This window comes from Silurus aristotelis, assembly GCF_946808225.1.
Source record: "Silurus aristotelis genome assembly, chromosome: 1".
NCBI lineage: Eukaryota > Metazoa > Chordata > Actinopteri > Siluriformes > Siluridae > Silurus > Silurus aristotelis.
In genome coordinates, this window is record NC_139574.1 from 26,810,128 (window position 1) to 26,830,468 (window position 20,341).

Sequence of the window (20,341 nt, forward strand, 5' to 3'; positions counted from 1 at the left end):
AAGTAAATATAGGCGTGGCTCTAGCTTCAAAAAGGTAAAGTCACGTGATTTGTTTCATGACGCCATTATTCACGCTGCGACTGCGTTTCGGCATTCGCATGCTGTTCGCATACAATCACAGCTCGCACAGTTCGCACAGTTCGCATACAAATCATTTTGTCTCAATTTATTTTACTCTTTTTTTTCATATCCAGGATCACCTTAAATGAGTCTGTAATGGTAAAAAACACGGCTGTGTAATAGTAATACTCCATATCAATGCCATTCATAATAATAGTCAAAAGAAATGTCAAACATTGGTGCCACTTACGATGTGACAAAGCATCACAAAATGAATATAATTTTAATAAGTAAAAAAAAGAAAAAAAAGAAAATAGTTAAACCTTTCTTAACAGGGTTTTATGATTGTGCATATGTACAGTATGTCTCTGTATAAAACCCCAATTCCAAAAAAAAGTTGGGACACTGTGTAAAATGTAAATAAAATCAAAATGCAACGATTTGAAAATCTCATAAACCCATATTTTACTCACAATACAACATAGAAAACATATCAAATGTTTAAACTGAGAAAAACTATTAAATAATAAGGTAATTTAGAATTTGATGGTTGCAATACTTCTCAAGATGATTGAGTATAAATAATGATCTATAATAATGAAATAATGAAAATCTTAAAGAGTCTCTCGGAAGTAAACATGGGCAGAGCTTCACCAATCTGTAAAGAAAACTCAACACAGTTTCCACAACACAGAATTGCAAAACAGTTGAATATCTCATCATTCACACTACATTATATCATCAAAAGCTTTAAAGAATCTGGAGAAAACTCTGTGCACAAGGGACAAGAGCAAAAATCATTATTTCAATGCCCATGATCTTCAGGCTTTCAGGCGGTGCTGCTTTATAACAGCTGTGATTATGTAATGATAATCAATGCATGGGCTTATTAACACCTCCAGAAATCATTGGCTGTGAACACAGTTTAACGTGTCATCCCCAAATGCTGGTTCAATCTTTATTATTTAAAGAAGAAGGCATGCATAAACATGATCCAGAAACCCTGCCATCCTCCCTGTGCCAAAACTTATTAAGGCAAAGTGGAAAACTTTTCTGTGGTCAGACGAGTCAATTCTTTTATTTCTTTTTGGAAAACATGGATACCATGTCCTCTGGATTAAAGAGGAGAGGGACCATCTGGCTTTTTAGCAATGCTCAGTTCAAAAAGCCGCATCTCTGATGGCATGGGATTGCATTAGTGCCTGTGGAAGTGGAAGCTTGCACATTTGCTAAGGTTGCAATGCTAACTGCATACTACATCTATTCCAATAGCATGACTTGAGAATCTTGTATAGGACAAATATAAAACAAAATTACTCCCCTAAAACCTTAGCAACTGTTCTCCTCAGTTCCCAGATGTATATGGACAGAAGACATGATGCTACACAGTGGTAAACATGACCTGTTGCAGATATCAAATTCACAATGACTTAATTTTTTTTCTTAAAATGAATATATTCTCAGTTCAAACATTTGATATGGTTTGTTTTATTGTGAATAGAATATGGTTATATTAAATTTGCAAATGATTGCAATCTGTTTTAAAATGTATTTTACAGTGTCTCAGCTTTTTTGGAATTAGGGTAGTACAGTGCATCCAGAAAGTATTTACAGCGCTTCACTTTTTTCCACATTTTGTTATGTTACAGCTTTATTCGAAAATGGATTTAATGCCCCAGTCTGAGGTTCAGAACGTTCTGGAGCAGCTTTTCATCAAGGATGTCTGTGTACATTGCTGCATTCATCTTTCCCTCAAACCTGACCGGGATAATCAATGGAAACAGGATGCACCTGAGCTCAAATTTTGAGTATCATGACAAAGACTGTGAATACTTACAGTATGTAAATGTGAAATTGTTTTTATTTTTATTTTTCGTTTTTTTATTTTTAATAAATTTTTTGCAAAGAGATTTGTATAGAGATTTGCAAAGATTTTAAACAAAAGTTTTTCATGTTGTCATTATGGGTTATTGTTTGTAAAATTTTAAAGGAAATAATTAATTTAATCCATTTTGGAATACGGCTGAAACAACTAAATAAATAAAACAAAAAAAGTGAAGCGCTGTGAATATTTCGGGATGCACTATACATGGAGCATCCATAAAATGACACACAAAAGAACCGAGCAAACACTGCAAAGTATGTGTGATAAATACAAGAGTTGTGTGTTGGTAAGGTTTAGCCTTTAGAACTTCTAAGAAATACATTACATGAAGTAAGATGAGTGGATTGTTGGATAAATACAGTTTTATTCACAAAGGTATATAAAACCTGCTTTACCAGAATAAAACATGAATGATAGAAAAAACTGGTAGGAAATTTTATGACCTTTGTTTATTGTGTATATGTTGTTTAACAGGTGTGGAATTTGGGGATTTTCCTGGTGAGTTGAAAACCATGACATTGTACAGTGCAGCTTTTCATTTTGGTGCCGGGTTATATTTAACAACAAACAACTGTGGCTATGTCACAAATCCATTAAGGATCACATCCTGTTTATCCACCGAGTATTCCATTAAAATCCAGCTATTAATATTGATATTAGATCTGGATGAACTGTCCATTTGAGAACGCAACAGCTCTCAGAAAACTTCACAAAGCTACAATGCTTCCATCAGCATCCAGGAGGTGGTGCTGTTTTCTCTTTTGAGACACCATAGCTGCAGTGCTAAGGCTGAACACCTCTAAATGGTGCGAAGACAGGCAGCTGCATATGGAGATATCCAAAGAGAAGTGAATTGACACAGTATGCGTGACACACATCAGTTTCAGGGACTGTATCTTTAAATCATACACAAGTGAGGATTAAGCCTTGAGGCTTTGTTTTCTTTTTGCCTTCCAGGCATACACGAAGTACATGATGTGGCCTGCAGTAATGAACAACACAGAGATGATAACGAAAATACCAAAGTGTTGTGGCTGCGGTGCAGAGATCACCATGAGGAAGTGTAGGAGATCCATCATGTAGTTCAGGGAGCTCTGGACTCCATTTACAATGCCACGCTCAGACTCACAGATGTTTTCCTGCAGCAGCTGAGTTACTGTTAGGTCAAATGACCACAGGCCTATAAAAAGAAGAGCAATTGGCATAGTAAAGGAAAGTGTAGTAGACTACATGCAAGTTAGCAGTTTAATTACCTGACTGCATCTGAGGCCTCACAAGTGCATCTGTTTTATTCTTACTCATTCCATAACCAACATTTGTTGACCAATCACAACAAGACAAAAGTGATTTTTTGATGAGATCAGGCTATACCAGAGCAAAAAAAATTTTTTGGCAATAAATAAATTGCCTTATAGATTTTTTTTCCCCAGGTAAATCTGTCTCTCTGCCTTACCCCATAGCACACATCTAAATCATATGCGATACTATTGTCGTATGCAGAAAGTGACCAGTTTTTACAGATATTCCTGCAAATATTGAAATATTGAAGTATGACTATAAGCATCCTGTCTAGTTTTAATCTAGTTATTTTGTCAATTTTAAAGGGACATCCTGCTCTTGGCGCTGTCATTGTGATGCCCCATTATTTTGTTAGGATTCGAGGGGCTTTTAGGTTTGATCCTTTTTGTTAATGTTTTTTCCTTGCATTTCCACTGTTTACACACCAGATGTCGCCTGTGTCCCCCATTAGCCACCTCCTGTGTGTATTTAAGTTCCCTTAGTTCCTTTGTGTAATTTCTTTGCTTGTTTGTTGGTTATGTGGTTTTGTTTTACTGTCTGCAGTGCTATCTCAAGCGTACGGTGGCTGAGAAGTGCAAAACACATTAACAAATCCGAAAACAAATTAACAAATTAGAAAACACTAACAAATCCGAAAACCAAATAACAAATGCAAAAACAAAATAACAAATCCGAAAACAAAATAACAAATGCAAAAACAAAATAACAAATCCAAATACACATTAACAAATCCGAAAACACAACGACAATTTAGACAAACCGGAAAAGGTAGGTTTGTGAATGGAACACTTACCGATCATTAGACAAGACACCTGTCATTCAAGTTATACAGGAAGTGAAATAATATAACTTTGTTTCTTGTACATGTGTAAATTTCTCCGTTTACTTTAAACTTTTTTATTTTATTTCGATTAGTGCACCTTTAAATATAAGAAAATAAGTAATAAGTAAACATTGGCAAGCAAGGAGAAACTGGAATTAATTCAAAGCTACTTTGGGGAAAGACAATTATATGCAGTGATGTTGGAGATGATGCAGTATGACATAAAGATTAGTTTGTACACATTTACACATACGTTCCAACTTTCTCCTCCTGCAGACTGTTACTTCAGAATCTTTATGGTCTGATATCCATAACTGGCTTTACCCAAAGGTTTCACTGTGAAGGACATTATCTTTGGACTTGTAATGAACAATAACAAAGACGACTTTCTTGTTAATAATATACTTCTAATGGAAAGATTTTATATACACAAATCGAAATACTTGAATATTATTATGTTATAATGAGTTTATTTCTTTCATAAAAGCCCTTAAAGTGATTAAAAAGAAAAATGCAATGAATCATTTGTCCTTATAGAACAATATGATTTACAGAATAAACCATAGCCCTCTTTATTTTTTTAAATATTTTTTTATTGTATTATTATTATTATTATTATTATATTTAAAATATAATATTTTATTTATTTATCAATTTTTTTCCCTCTTTACCCTAAATATATGTGTATATATTTTTATTTTCACGCACCTGTTCTGTGTATTGTAATGTAAATTGTACTTGTTATTGCCCCGTTGTTTGTACATGGCTAATTGTTTAATAAAAAATAAAAAAGAAAAAAAGAAAATTAAAAAAGAAAAAAAAAGACTTCCTGTATATTTTTGAAAGTCAGGTGTCTTGACCAATCATCGGTAAGTGTTCCATTCACAAACTATACCTACCTTTTCCGGTTTGTCTGAATTGTCGTTGTGTTTTCGGATTTGGTAATGTGTTTTCGTGCAACAGTTCAGACAAACCAGAAAAGGTAGGTATAGTTTGCAAATGGAATGATATTGTGATTTATGGTGAGAGTAGGGAGCAGGTTGAGAAGAGCCTGAAGAGGTGGAGGTATGCGCTGGAGAGAAGGGGTATAAAAGTCAGTAGGAGTAAGACAGAGTACATGTGTGTGTGAATGAGAGGGAGGGCAGTGGAGTGATGCGGTTGCAGGGAGAAGAGGTGGAGAAGGTGGAAAATTTAAGGTACCTGGGGTCAACAGTGCAAAGTAATGGAGAGTGTGTTAGAGAAGTGAAGAAAAGAGTGCAGGCAGGGTGGAGTGGGTGGAGAAGAGTGATAGCAGGAGTGATTTGTGAGAGAAGAGTATCTGCAAGAGTGAAAGGGAAAGTTTATAGGACTGTGGTGAGACCTGTGATGTTTTATGGTTTAGAGACAGTGGCATTGAGTAAAAGACAGGAGGTGGAGCTGGAGGTAGCAGAGCTGAAGATGTTGAGGTTTTCGTTGGGAGTGACGAGGATGGACAGTATTAGAAATGAGTTTATTAGAGGGACAGCGTATGTAGGACATTTTGGAGACAAGGTGATGGAGGCGAGATTGAGATGGTTTGGACATGTACAGAGGAGGGACATGGGGGATATCGGTAGGAGAATGCTGAGGATGGAGCCACCAGGAAGAAGGAAAAGAAAAAGGATGTGGTGAGGGAAGACATGCAGGTAGTTGGGTTGAAAGAGGCAAGTATGGAGACAGATGATCCGCTGTGGCGACCCCTAATGGGAGAAGCCGAAAGAAGAAGAAGTTTGCAAATAGAACACTAACCGATCATTGGACAAGACACCTGTCATTCAAGACATACAGGAAGTACAACAGTTTCTCCTTGCTTGCTAATGTTTACGTCTGGTTTTTTTTCTTGTATGTAAAGGTGCACTAATCAAAATAAATAGTTTAATGTAAACTGAGAACTTTACACATGTGCAAGAAACAAAGTTATAATATTTCACTTCCTGTATATCTTGAAAGACAGGTGTCTTGTCCAATGATCGGTGAGTTTCCATTCAACTATACCTACCTTTTCCTGTTTGTCTGTTTGTGTGTTTTCTAATTTGGTAATTTGTTTTTTGATTTGTTAATGTGTTTTGCACTTCTCAGCCACCGTAATTCATGCGGCCCTGTTTAAGTTCTTGTTTAAGAGTGTTTTGTGTTACTCTACTATTTCCTGAGAAGAGTTTGCTTTGAATATATTTTTGCCATATTTACAGAGAAGTACTTTGTTTGAGATTTTTCGAGTTCTTTTTAAGATTTTGGGGATTTTTTTCCCATTTGTAATATAGACTGACTTTGAGTCTGCTTTTGTTTTAGTTTTTTTAACCTGATTTTGTGGATTTCTAGAATTATGTTTACACATTTACAATTTTTTTTTTCAGGATTATGGCTTCAGCAGTCTTAATAAACCAAGATGATGTCAAGAAAATCTTGGAGAACAACTGGTTTTTATTTAGTTAATCAGAATAACATTACTGTTAACAAATGTATGATAATTCATTTGAATTTGTGTGTGATCATGCATAAATTTAAGCACAGTCCCATGCGCCATTATAGCAGAGTGTGCAACCCTTTGTACAAGTATTTCCATTTTTTTATTTTTTTTTCTCTTTCTCTCTTTTTTTGAAATGTAACTATTTATTTTCACTTGAATTTTGTTTCTTGCTTTATCAAATAAATGTTAACTTTTTTTGCTGCAATTCATTGGTGGTATGTATCCACTATAAATAATCTCATCAATATCAACAACGTTCAACACCAACTACAAATTCTAAGCGTTTAAGGTGTGAGCTTAAGGTAAATACTCTAAGCATTCATTCTTCTCACCAATTCGAGCTGTGATGACTCCTAGGAACAACAGAATGATGGACATGTAAGACTCAGGTGCAGGCCCTCCTGGTGCATTTTCAAACAGCACAGTATTGTTGGTCCAGTGAATTGAGGAGCGGTCAGGCAACAGGGGCTGGTTGTTGCCCCACTGAAGCATGTTCTCATGTCTGCTGTGTCCTCCTCCATTTATCTCTCCCAAGTCTGGAGCATTAGATTCTTTTAGCATGCTAAGGTCAATAGGGCTGCCGGGAGCAAACACAGAACACACGCAGAACAGCAGACAGGACAGATGCAAGCAGCTGGAGATCATGCCTGTTTTGATCAGACCATAGGTTTTGCGGAGATTGGTGAATAGAACTGTACCAAGCAGGCCAGCCATGGCTGAGACGCCCATGAGAAAGCTGAGAAGGGATCCGCTGATGCCTTGGGTATATGCATAACCTGTGGTGATGCAGTCAAAGCCCAGCACTGTGGTATAGAGAAATGCCAGGCCCACTCCTGCCAGGAAAACAGGCTGCCTATAATAAGTTTTCCAGCCCTCCTTGCAGGTGCCAAGGAGCCTGTGCAGGTGATGCAGACATGGTGTCTGACTGGTACTCCCTCTCAAATGCCTCAATGAAATTTCACCTGCATAATGTAAAACAATAGTTACTACTCATGTGTAGCAGGTGTGACTTCACAAATACAAATTTCATTCTTTACACTCTGAATGTAAATTTAAAAGAATGCCATTGACCTAAGTTTGATCTAAATTTGACTTCCTTTTAGATTAAAGTAAAGTCCACACACCTTACAGCATATAATTATTTGGCTAAATCTCTCTCTCTCTCTCACCTTTTGACATCTTCCTTTCATTCCTCCTCTCCAGATAGCACTTCTCCTCTACTAAGGGCAGTTTAAGTGAAAGCTCTGGTACTATGTGATATACTCTAGAGAGGAAGACAAACTCCACAATCAAAGAGACCAGATTCCAGCCCAGGATGAAGCCACAACCCGCCACATTTGAGGCCAGGGTCATTACCTGACCCACAACCAGTGGAGCCAAAATGTTCGTCACTTGGTCAATGCGTCTCATCGTGGCATTCATCCCTATAGTGGAATTAAAGCAATTTCCTTGTATATGGTCAAAAAACAGCTAATGGTGATGTTATTAGAATGATGCATGCACATCATATTAGGTTGTAATAAAATGTTTGTTTCCATTATAAATATTTGAATGATATGCACATAGTCTCTTACCAGCTAGGTGGCCACGGTTGTATCCGGTTATGACCACTATCCAGTCTTTTTGAATGGCAATGTTGAGGGCTGTGCTGGCGAGGTTCGCCACATCTGCCAGGATGATGACCACCGTATAACAAACTGCCTTATGTAAGTCATGCGATGCAACATGTTACATTAGAACTGCTTACGATACAGTACTAAAAGTATAAAATGTACCAATATTAACCCATGAATGTGTATGTAGAGTAGAGAAACCGTAACAATTACTCACAGTCAAATAACCGTCCCAGGTTTGCTCAATCCACTTTTTGTATGAGAATACCAATATCAGCACAATGCTACAGACTGTCACTGAGATGTTTTGAATGAACATGGATGCATGAGCCACTGCAGTAAAGAACATAGAGGACTGTTTCAGGCCTTAAAAACAGAAGTACATCAAACCTTTAGTAACTCATGACATTACATTATAGCATATACAAATGTCACAGAAAATGTATTGGTTGCACAAGTATTAAACTTTTGGCTGCAATTACAGCTGCAAGTATTTGGTATTGATCTCTCAGTTTTGCAGATCTACTGCATATCCTGAAACTTTTCCACATTCTTCCTGGCAAATGGTTCAAGCTTTGTCAGATTGGCTGAATACTACTGGTGAACAGCACTAGTCCTGTCTTTGCTTGGGCAAGTCTACCCCATTCAGGTTCTCAGTTTTGAATTGCTACACTGACGCTTTTGGCAGTATGTCTTCAACCCTGTTATCCAAGTGTTTTGCAGACAAAAACAAGGTTGCTTCTCAGTTTACCCTGTATTTGGCTCCATCCATCTTGCCCATAAACTTAAGCAGTTTAAGGGGCCCTTCTGAGGCATGTTATAGAAATGTATTACCCTACAACATGCTTCTACTAATGCTGTAGTGCTTTTTGCAAAGGGCAAACGTTTGGTGTCATCAGAGCAGTGAAATGTTTTCCACAGCTATGCTAATTATTAATCTTTTTTTTTTTTCCTTTTTCCAATATTAGCTTCTTTTTTTTTTCCTCTCCATGCCTAAATAAAGCAATTTTCTGGAATCTGGGCTATGGTCACATAAAACTATCAATCTTTCCAACTCTTTTAGAGTTATCTGAGTAATGTCCTTTTTTCTTTGTCACTGATTGTTGGTGGATTGTGCAAAATTCTATATATTTTTTTATAATGGATTTGATAGTGCTCTGTGGGATGTTCAAATTTTTTTATTACCCTGATCAGATACTGTCCATTTTCTAATAAATTCAGGGTATTATTATATTATGATCACGTGACACCGTAATTGCACAAATTACACAGAATGGCAAATTTATAAAATGCACAACCTACCTTTGTTTCTTGGGTTACGGTCTACCCAGTCTCCAAGTAGAGCACCCAAGAAAAGCACAGAACCAGCCACCACCAGCCCAAAAATAGCAGTTAGCAGTAAGTTATGTCCATACAGCTCAATCAAAAAGACAGAGATGGCGAAGTGCCACATGCGATCACCCTGCCAGATGCAAAATGACATGCGGCAGAGAATAATGACAAATACAACTAAGATTAAACAGTGAATATTTCTGGGGGACGTTTTCTGTTTCTGTGAATATTATGTTATTTTTTTTTTTCCTTACCCACATTGATAATGCTCCACTGACATAAATGAGGGACTTGGGGCCTGTGATGTAGCTGACCGCTGATACCGTGAGAGAGAGATTTTGGGTATTTTTTGTTTTATTCAATATTATCTTACAGTTTTATTCAGTAATTCATCTAAATTATAAAACAAATATTATTCATGAACCTAGTTGAAAGTATGTTATTACAAGATTAATGAAAACCTGGACAGGCAAAACACATGAATCTGGTATGCTGGTTATTATTTTTATTTTATTTACCTCTGCTCTTCTCTTGTGCCACTTTGATGTCATTGTTCTCATGGTTCACTATTACACCAGCACACTGAGGTAAATCTCCTGTCACTGACATGCTACAGAAGACAAATACATCTTACCACAATACCACAAACTGTCTCTCACTCTCTTTATATATATAAGCTAGTTTAGTACATAAAAACAGTGTGGATTTCTTTTTTTTTTCACCTTTCTGCTATTAACCAGCCCAAATACTTCAGAAAAACAGGCCTCTTGACTGACAAACTACTATTTTTTTTTTTTTTACATTTTAACGTTTTCTAATTTGTTATTTCTAAAAAAAGAAAAATTCCACTTAGCCAAATAATAAACACCTACATTAACCAACATTCATATTCAATAAGTAAAACACCTTACTGAACATGCTTGAAGCTGCTTCTTAAAAAAATTCATAATGACCAGAAGTTTGTATTTTGTCTTCTCTTTATCAAATATTAATTGCTTGCTTGTAGTTCATTTTTTGCTTATTTTCATTTTTTAATTTTTTTTATTCATAGCTTAAATAAACATTATATGACAGGGGTGCAATTTTTACACAAATGTCAATGGATACATACATTATCTTGCTTTGTTACTGTGCTAACATTATATGCAGCACATTAAAGCTAAACAAACTATATTATGCAATGTACCCAAATAAATTCCAGATCTAAAATATTTATTTTAATTTACCTCAAGCATAAATTGCCAAAGAATAATCCTTGAAGCCAGCCGATATCACCTTTTGAATACGAGTGTGCTCTGGCTTGTTCCCGCTACACATCCAAGTCCTCTGTCAAGATTGTAGTGTCTGCCATGTGTTCCTTTTACAGGGACATGACCACAGGCCTAAACATGCAGTCAGAGTAGGACAACTAACTTAACAGTGTATGAGGACATCATTGTATGAAAGTGCCAGAAAAGCAAAACAGGGCATACAGCTTCACAAATGCAGCATATTCCAGAGCATGTGACCACCATAAGAGACAATGTCAGTGGTGACACCCCCTGAGCATTACAAACAAGTGGTGGAATGAGAGCCACCTTATGTCTTTATCTTCTATAGAGCTCCAATTAAATTATTTTTAGGACAGTATCTATTATTATACTTGCTTTTTATTTCACGTATCTTACAATAATTGCTTAGTATTAACTCCTGTTCTTTTAAGTTCATGTTATTTATGCACTTAAGTTAATTATTTATTTATTTTTTTGGCTTGTTTATGTCCAAACTAATATTTTTTTATCTCATATCTTTTTAGATAATGATTTCTTGCAGATCTGCTGTGTTCTTTGGAGCAGTACAGCTTGTTTACTTGTTTGTAAGTCACTCTGGATAAGTGTCTGCTAAATGACTCATTGAGGTAATTCACGATATAGTCACGAAATGTAATCTATTGATTCTTGTTAATAGACACAAATTACCCCTTTTTTCTCGTGTCACTGAAGATGACTTTCTATGTAATGTATTTTAATAGGAAGTATTTTTGGTGCCTCTGCCAAAGTTTTCTTATTGCCACTGGATACTACAGATGCTGTATTGTTTTTTTTCTCTCGTTTGTTATTGATTTTTTAATCTTCATGCACTATTACTCAATATTTAAGCAGGAGATTTTATCCTTGTTTTTATTGCTTTATATTTAGTAAGGTACTCGCTATTATAGACCATCATCAGTGGTTCCTTCCAGTCAAAATACAGTATATTTATTCTACCGGGTAAATTAAGGAGACTGCGATAATTACAGACACACATTTAGCAGTATAACCCTTACCCTAACCTTAACCCTTACCCAAACCGTATATTTTCTGCCTTATTCTTTGATAAAAAATTATTTAAAAAGATTGCCTTTGTAGTTTTTGTCAGCATTACCAATTATCTTCTGATCATGCTGAATGACACAAAGAAAGAGAGAAATTCGTGTCCATGAATACGAATCAATAAATTAAAGTTCCTTACAATATCAAAAAATGCTGTGAGACTGTGTGGCCCTCTCACACAAACATTTGGAAAGATTGAGAAACTCAGTTATATTTTGTTCCTCAACTCTTTGCAAGAAAAGTTCTTTGCAAAAGCTTTTAACGGAACCATTGAAGATAGTTATTCTCTGCTATGGCTTATTATTAATGCAAGTTAAACTCAGAGCTCTCGGTCTATTCTCTCTTTGACAATGACTATAGATAACATGGGGGAGTGTAACGATACAGCTCTACTGTTCTACACTCTAATGAAACATGTTATCTAAATGATCAGAAACACAGCAAATATATAGTCTCCATAAGCTGTGATTCACTATACACAAGACATGTACTGCTGATAGAGCACTAATCTACAATCAACATAAGGTGATATCAGACATCCTGTTTTTCTCCTCTCTGGTCTGAACAAATGAGTTCATTCATTCTGATATTGTTAAACAAATAGAGAGTTTTAAAGGTTTTTTTTTTTATTCTTTATTATAATTATTTATTCTTTATTTAAATTATTATGATTTGTTTATTCTTTAAGATGTCTATTACAAAAATTTAATTGCTTTTAATAATTAACTGAATGATGGGGCAAGTTGTTTTATTGATACCATTTTTCTTGTATCATAGCAATCATCACTTTTATTTGAACCAAAACAAACAGATCCATCTTATCAGACAAGGAAGTACACAGGGACATATTTGTTCAGTGACCAAACAGTTTATTACTTTTTTTTTTTTCTTTTTCAAAAACTGTCTAACCTAAATGACTCCCTTTTTCATTTAATTCAAACATACATATACAACATTATAAACTTCCATATATTCCAAAATATTTCAGAATGCTGATAGTTTAAAGACAAAATATGACAAAATGAACAAAACAATACCCCAAAACCATTTATAAAAAAATTATAAAGTTGCTGTGCAGATTTTGTTATTTATTGCGCAGAGACTGGAGAAACATTGTCAACTTAGAGAATAACCTAATTATTATGCATATAAAGTATTATTATATATTAATTTATATAATGTATTCTTAAACAAAGAGCAGTCCATTTACATTACTTAAGTAATGTTAAATACAGTATTTGATTTAAAAACAAAGGACACAATACATATGATGGCATTATATAATCTTTTTGGTGTCAGTATACAAAACACAACCATACATTTGATGTTTTTATTATCCATAATAAAAAGTAATATTTATAATAGCTTATGTTTCTACCTCGTATCCTTCATTATCATAACATCTTGTAGCTAGTCTGTCCACTAGGCGCTTATGTAAAAATTTTATAAAGTGATAAAGTGCCCAAAGTGGAATAAGTGAGCAGGGAACAGCAGCCAGGAGAATACAGATGCTGTAGACCCAGCCAGGATATGTCAGGATTTCAGGAGCAGGAAAATTCACCTGGGAGAGTAATAAAAACATCAGATTATTATCAAGTACATATGCACTTGTAGTCCCTATCCAATACCACTATCTAATGCTTTATTAATTACACTGTACCTTAATGTCACTGGGTTGAATTGGTGTAAATATGGAAAACATGGACATTTAGTGTTACAAGAGTGTTTGAGGTTCTTACATAATCAGGGTTCCATGCTTCATAGGTGGGTTTTTGTTGTGCCTGTACAACCAAATAAGCGAAAAAGACCACCAGAAGCATCAAAGGACTAATCACTCTCCATGTAGCTTGCCAGTACAGGTTGGGTCTGTGTCCTGTCATCCACTCTATATCATCACTGAATCTGACAGGGTAAAAACATGGTATTAATCGGATGTTCTGAAAAAACAAGTGTCCCGTACATTAGCAGATAACTGAGTACAGAAAAAAACAGACAGTGTCTTAGAAAATCTAATGCTGCTGTACCCATATGAATACCCTGATCACATAATGCTATTGTAATGTTACTGTATATAATCCTCTCTTGGTCTTGTCTGAATAATATTAACTAGAATAGTTCTTTATGTGCATTACTGTAAATATGGCCATTGTATGCCTGTATTAGACACATCTTAGTAGCGGTCTAAGTGGTCTTTGGAATACATAATCCTACAGTACATTCCATTAACAAGTTAGCAAGCACCTGTTGCCTCCATAGATGTAAATCACGGCTGTGATCTCGAAAAAGGCGATGACCAGCAGAGGCAAGGAACCTACATAGTTATTAAATATGGCCAGCCAGTAGTTTCCAGATCCCATAGTGAAGATGAGTGCCACAATGAAGGAAACCAGGCAAATAAGACCTATAGAACAAAAAATAAATAAAAAACATTCAGTTGGTAAAATTGACGGGATTTTATACAACCCTGGGCAAAAAAAAAGATTTTAATTGTCTTAACAACAAATCTTTAGAACAAAATATCCCAGAATATTTTTTGGAAAATTTTGTAAACACAGATTTGTTCATTTTAATCATAATCATGACTTGGATTTCGCATTCAAGAAGCCTTTAAAAATTAATTTCTCTGTTTCTAGTTTTTCCGCAGACAGTTCACTACAGCAAGTAAATTGTTGTACAGGAGAGTCACAGGAGTGTATCTGTTTCATTCTTGCTCATTTCCAGACTTATTATTTGTTGTTGAGACCTTTAATATCTTAATATATGACAAAGACTATTGTTGGATTTTTCAATTATGTAAAAATAAATAAATAAATACAAAGATATTTGCCCAAACCCTCCCTTATCAGAACTTCTACCATTTAGAACTTTTAATAATGTAGCTTCATAGCTTCTTTTAGGTCAAAAGATTTTCCACTTAATGTTGTCCCAGTCTCTCTATTTACCTGTGAAAATCTCCTTAGGAATGCACTTGGGCACTAGGTGAAGGTCCAGCAGAGGAGTCAGGACTCCCTCCAGATTTCCAAACATTGACGAAAGTCCAAGACTGAAAAGCATAATGAAGAAGAGAACGGCCCAGACCTGAGACCCCGGCATCTTTATCACGGCCTCAGTGAACACGATGAAAGCCAAACCTGTGCCTGAGGCACTCTGAGGAACAACAAACAAAAAGTAATGAAAACACACTTACCACTGCATAGTCTGCAATCAAAGGTCTGCAGGTGTACAACAATCAATACATTTAAGTGGTACTTTTATTTCTTAAGTATATGCCATGATGTATTGTAGGTGTATGGGTGGGTCTACATTCAGTATTAAAGTGGGCCCGCGCCTGTTATTTGAATTGTTATTTAACATAGAATTCATTATTGATTATCGATTATTATTAGTAAAGTTTTTCAAATTTTTTTTTTTAAAGACATACATTTAATATCTGGAAAGAGTCTCGGTAAGTTTTTACCATATCAGAGTGTTCTGAATCAAAGTTTCAAAGTGTGCTTCCCAGTTTCGCTCTAATTTAACAAGCTGCTGTCATAACTTCTTCTGTGAAAGGTAGTGCAATAACTTCTTGAGTATATATATATATATATATATATATATATATATATATATATATATATATATATATATATATAATGGCATGTGTAATAATACCTGATCAAGCAGTGCTTGGAGATTGCATGTTCTCAGATTTAGTTGCTGCACCATGCGTGGATCTGTAGCATTAAGATGTTCCAAGTATGAATCATAATTTTCCTCTGTTATATTCATATCCGGAATATTAAAAGCATTCGTCAACTCCTGAATATTACTGTGAAAAACAAAAAAACATTTTTGCTTTAATATCCAGCAATAACATTCTACATTCTCTGCCACTTTTTCCTAGCTCACTTCATGCTGTGGAGTGCTTACCTGTTTACACAATCATTATAGCTGGACAGTGCTTTAAATCCCAGGATGGAAAAAATTGGAATTGACGCATAGATTGAGGTAGCACTGTTGATGCAGCCAACAATCAGAGCATCTCGCTCACAGTTGTTTCTGGAAAGAATTTTATAAAATATTTATTTTATTTGACTGTTGTTTTATTATTGTATTAAACTTTTTAGACATTTAGCTCAAAAATACACTGGCAAATGATTAAACTTCTGTTTCAGACAATTTGGATCCACAATTTATAACAATGTCTGTGCAGTTTATCTCTACAGATATTAATGTTTTCCAGTATGTTACATGAAGTGTATTACTGCATTATTATATTTATGTAATAAATTAGGCAATCACTGAGTGGAACAGATCTATATCTACCGAATAAGAGCTTACTTTTGTGGATTATAGCTGGAAAATGCAATAAGGCCTCCGAATGCAAGAGACAGAGAGAAGAATATCTGAGTTGCTGCATCCAACCACACTGTTGGGCTTTTCAGGGTTTCCCACTGTCAGGAGAGAGAAAGTTTTCAGCAAATATATTATTTATGCACGGCCATTTTTACAGAATGGATTTCTCTTTTCTACTTTTCTCAATGTAAACATCTAGACAATACATAAATCTTGCTTCTGATATGTAAACATTTTTGTTGGATAGAATTTGGTCAGTGATTCAGGTGTGCTGTTCTAGTTAATGAGATAAATGTCATATATAAGAGCAGTGTTGTTGAGGTTTGGAGTTTCAATACCACCACCCAAATTATCAGCAATCACAGTATCAGTATCAGCAAAGCCCTAAACCCTTAACTACTTTGCCTTATTGTAAGTTGCACTGGACGCAGGCATATTAATAAATTAACTACTGATTAAATATGATGCTTCAATTTTTAGATGAAGAAAAAAACAATTAAATAACTAGTTAGATTGTCTTGTTACATGGCAAAGTGGTAAGCTCTAGGTTAATTTACCTAGCACTCACTAGCTAAGCCCTTTATTTTATATCAACCGACACATCGTCAAAACAACAAGTGCACAATAGCTGTAAAAAAAATAAAATAAAAAAATAACCCCCACAACTTACATTTGGTGTAAAGAGGTGGCGCAATCCTATAGTAGCTCCTGGCAGAGTTAATGCCCGGATCAGAAAGATGGTGAGCACAAGATATGGGAAGGTAGCTGTGACATACACGGCCTTCAACCAAAGCAACAGATTTATTTAATGATGAATAAATAAATGTTTGATTTAATAAAATTTACTATGAAGAGAATACAGACCTTGCCAATGGTCTCTATGCCTCGGATGAAGCAGATATAGACAATACACCAAGCTGAAGCCAGACATACAACTAGCCACCACTGAAGATCCCCATTAATTGTAATGTTAGGAGTGATATTCAGTGTCTCTCTGTACCAAAAGTAGTTCACTGGAGTGCTCTGCTCACATTCCATAATGTATCCTGTAAAAACATGAAGCATTTATAAAGCCTAACGACATGGATAGCACTAGTTGCCAGTTCAGCCAAATAAGCATTATTAAAAAAGATTTAATCAAAATTAAATAATTGTTGTGATTTTTCCAGTGTAAACATGTAAGATTACCCACTCCCTGCCCCATGTGGAAGAGACACTACATAGAGAAGCATTTTTGTATCAGAAAAATAATGTCTTAATGTTCATACTGTTTCTGTCTTACCAGTGCGGTTAGCATTAACCGGACACGACTGCCATGGCAGTGGGTTTTGGAATGAATGGAAGAAATACCACAGAACCCAAGCCAGTATAGTGTTGTAAAACAAGCCAACTAAAAATGACACAGTCATTGAGGCCACACCTGCACACATACACACACACACACACACACACACACACACAAACACACACAAAGGATTGAGTTTGTATAGTAAGTACAACAACAGTAGAGATATGATTTCAGTGCAGTTCACAAATCAAATAAGTCCAGCATCATTAATAGACATAATTACCAAAACAGATCTTTTTTCAGGACGCTAATCTCTACAGTCAAAACATTAAACCTGTACTACATTACAGTCATTCATACTGTGTGTACATAACCACTGTGCACATAGTTCTTCCATAAGACTAAAAGTACCCACCTACTCCTCCTAGATAAGGTGAGATTGAGTTCCAAACCCCTATGCTGCCCATGCGGAGTCTCTGACCAATAGCCAGTTCCATATGAAGCAGTGGAAGCCCCTCCAACACCAGTGCTATGAGGTATGGGATTAGAAATGCACCTAGATACAAACACAATACATTATTATACTTCTAGTTTCTCATGAACTGTTATTATTAGCACATCAGATTACTAAGATTTAAAGAAGCAATAAAGATTAGATGTATGAAGCTAAGTTCTTCTTGTGTTATCCTTGTTTTTAACCCACTAAGCACGTGGCATATGGAATGGTACCTTTTTGTTTTTGTGAAATCTGATAACATGGGCTTATCTTTAACTCCTGGTAGTGTAAAACATTAAAATAGGAATACTTTCCATCTAAAGGCTACATGATTCACCTGATAGACAATTAAATTTGATCTCAGAGCATTTAATGATCCCATTTAACTGATTCGACTTCAGTGCCATAAATACAGGATATAGAAGTGTAAATAGATGTATTAACTGTTTAGGTACTTTCAAATGTACTGTACACAGTGCAGGGGTGAACCTGGTTTCTATATTTACATATGTAGACTTATATTTACTTTAGACAAAAAGCTGGTACTCCATGTATGAAAGGTCCTAAAAGCTCAAACATCACATGCAACAGAACCATATCCCTTTATATAAGAGACTTTGATAATGATGAAATGTATACAATTTTGCAGTGTGTTTGTACTTTAAGATACATACAAAATGAATGCATTATGAAATGAAAATACATCATTAGTCTTATTTATAAAGCAATCAAATGAAATACTCAACATTATATTTTATTCATTCTTAGAAATCAGTGAGTCTGCGAGTATTCAAAATAAAGTCATTTTTATTTGTAATCTAGTTTATTGCTTTTTAAACAATGTTTCATTTTTCATGTTCAGTACCTGACAGGAACCAGTCTTTTACAAGCATGTACACACTTTCTACCACATGGTTTTGCGACGTAAATAGCTGCTTGTATGTTTATCTACACTTACTAAACCACAGTTTCCTCTTAGTAATGTCACTGCTATACTTTGGTGCAGACTAGGCTGGTAGGATGAGTTGAGTTTGTCTTATATGCAGTTTTATAGCACTATGCTGCATAATGCATAACCAACTTCTGAACCTAATCTCTGATTCCCAATAAGAAAATCTTTTTTAACCCACACATCGATTTGACTTTATATTTATACCCAGAAACATTTATATATATTTTCCTACAGAATCTTAAATATATATCAGTAATGGACTACATTTATATCTGAAAGCATGGGTTCCAATATATCAAGTGCTAGTGATGGTTATGTGTATAGAGAAATGTTTTGCTGTTAGTGTTCTTGGACCCCCTCAGCACAAGTTTATATATTTTTTATGTTTTTTTTTTTTGTTGTTGTTGGTTGTAATTCAAGGAGTCAAACTAATATCTAACATACAAATATTAACTATTTACAAGTTCAATTATACGCATATATTATGATAATAAATTAGATTTATAACAATATATCACTACATTTGGTCACATTTTAAAATGATGTGGATGGTAGTATCATTTAAAAGACCTAGGAAGGAAGTAGATTAAATTCATTTTCAGTGTCTGATTAATTAAATGTATAAACCACAGACAGAGATTAAAGAATTGGGAATCAACTAACATGAACAGTAAATAAATCATTACATGAAAACATAAAAAGCAACGGTTTAATTAAATTAAATCCTGTCCTACATTCGCAAAAATCTCTTACCTCCTCCATATACCTGACACAAGTAAGGGAACCTCCATACGTTCCCCAAGCCGACAGCAAATCCAATGCACGTCAATAGGTACTGAACTTTATTGTCCCATTTGGGTCGTTCATCAGTCTTAGTGGCCTCTTCGTGAGCTTGGCTCAGCTCAATGTCTTTGCTGCTGAGGGCTTTATCCATCCTTCAGTTTCCTTTTGCAGTTGATTTGTGAGTCACGATCCAGCTCTGACTTTCATTTCCTCTTCACACCAGCTCTTGCATCTCTTTACATTGACATTTTTGTGGGGTTGTTCTTCAGATGAAGGGGAGGAGTTTTGGCCCTTTTTGTTCAATCCCACCGTATGCTGCAGAGTACTGCTTTTTTTTGGCACTTTTTCAGCATTCTGAGATATGCCAGGAAGCACAGACAGTTACCATGGATAACACTCCTACTCATTTGTTTGCTATTCTGTGGTTGACCAGAGCATCTACAGAAATCTACGGGTTAACAGCTTACTCATTGGCATGACCTCACAGTTTGAAAGAAGGATGTTAACTATGGGCTTTCTGGCACTTTTGCAGAGCATCTAATCTACAGGTTAACAGCTTACTCATTCTCATGACTTTAAAATTTAAACAATGTTATCTATAGGTTTTCTGGCACTGTAACAGAAGGATTACTGCAATAA

General features: G+C 35.3%; 2 protein-coding genes and 1 long non-coding RNA gene across 4 annotated transcripts; 1 reads left to right on the forward strand and 2 right to left on the reverse strand.

Moving 5' to 3' along the window:
- Positions 1 to 2,449: 2,449 nt before the first annotated feature.
- On the reverse strand, positions 2,450 to 11,282 carry LOC310723445 (ferroportin). 2 transcript variants are annotated; one of them, XM_083536502.1, is made up of 6 exons: positions 9,468 to 11,278; positions 8,379 to 8,498; positions 8,127 to 8,249; positions 7,722 to 7,976; positions 6,885 to 7,541; positions 2,450 to 3,125 (listed from the first exon to the last, which is right to left on the reverse strand). In XM_083536502.1, the coding sequence occupies exons 1-6, from the start codon at positions 9,646 to 9,648 to the stop codon at positions 2,866 to 2,868; spliced, it is 1,596 nt and encodes a 531-aa protein (XP_083392628.1). In that variant the 5' UTR covers positions 9,649 to 11,278; the 3' UTR covers positions 2,450 to 2,865. The 2 variants fall into 2 exon arrangements, 1 of the variants encoding a protein (XP_083392628.1); XR_014532689.1 differs by lacking the exons at positions 2,450 to 3,125; positions 6,885 to 7,541; positions 7,722 to 7,976; positions 8,127 to 8,249 and having other exon boundaries at positions 8,357 to 8,531; positions 9,468 to 11,282.
- On the forward strand, positions 8,141 to 14,933 carry LOC310723516. Its single transcript, XR_014532709.1, has 3 exons — positions 8,141 to 8,258; positions 11,293 to 11,352; positions 14,809 to 14,933. It is a non-coding gene; the product is annotated as an uncharacterized lncRNA (long non-coding RNA).
- LOC310723350 (sodium-dependent neutral amino acid transporter B(0)AT3-like) lies at positions 12,697 to 20,260 on the reverse strand. The gene is made up of 12 exons (XM_083536255.1): positions 19,673 to 20,260; positions 17,887 to 18,027; positions 17,466 to 17,603; positions 17,048 to 17,229; positions 16,854 to 16,964; positions 16,169 to 16,281; positions 15,758 to 15,886; positions 15,500 to 15,656; positions 14,791 to 14,995; positions 14,090 to 14,249; positions 13,588 to 13,750; positions 12,697 to 13,409 (listed from the first exon to the last, which is right to left on the reverse strand). Exons 1-12 carry the CDS (start codon positions 19,851 to 19,853, stop codon positions 13,215 to 13,217), a joined length of 1,875 nt encoding a protein of 624 aa, XP_083392381.1. The 5' UTR covers positions 19,854 to 20,260; the 3' UTR covers positions 12,697 to 13,214.
- Between the last annotated feature and the right edge of the window lie 81 nt (positions 20,261 to 20,341).

What these genes read in the sequence shown, in the direction of transcription:
- LOC310723350 (XM_083536255.1), bottom strand. Translation starts at nt 19,853, where the DNA reads ATGGATAAAGCCCTCAGCAGCAAAGACATTGAGCTGAGCCAAGCTCAC. An exon ending in GCATAGAGACCATTGGCAAG is followed by an intron (nt 16,965 to 17,047) that starts GTCTGTATTCTC and finishes CTTTGGTTGAAG; the next exon opens with GCCGTGTATGTCACAGCTAC. An exon ending in TACATCTATGGAGGCAACAG is followed by an intron (nt 13,751 to 14,089) that starts GTGCTTGCTAAC and finishes TTACCCTGTCAG; the next exon opens with ATTCAGTGATGATATAGAGT.
- LOC310723445 (XM_083536502.1), bottom strand. Translation starts at nt 9,648, where the DNA reads ATGTCATTTTGCATCTGGCAGGGTGATCGCATGTGGCACTTCGCCATC. An exon ending in CCGTAACCCAAGAAACAAAG is followed by an intron (nt 8,499 to 9,467) that starts GTAGGTTGTGCA and finishes TCTTTACTGCAG; the next exon opens with TGGCTCATGCATCCATGTTC. An exon ending in TGAAAGGAAGATGTCAAAAG is followed by an intron (nt 7,542 to 7,721) that starts GTGAGAGAGAGA and finishes GCTACACATGAG; the next exon opens with TAGTAACTATTGTTTTACAT.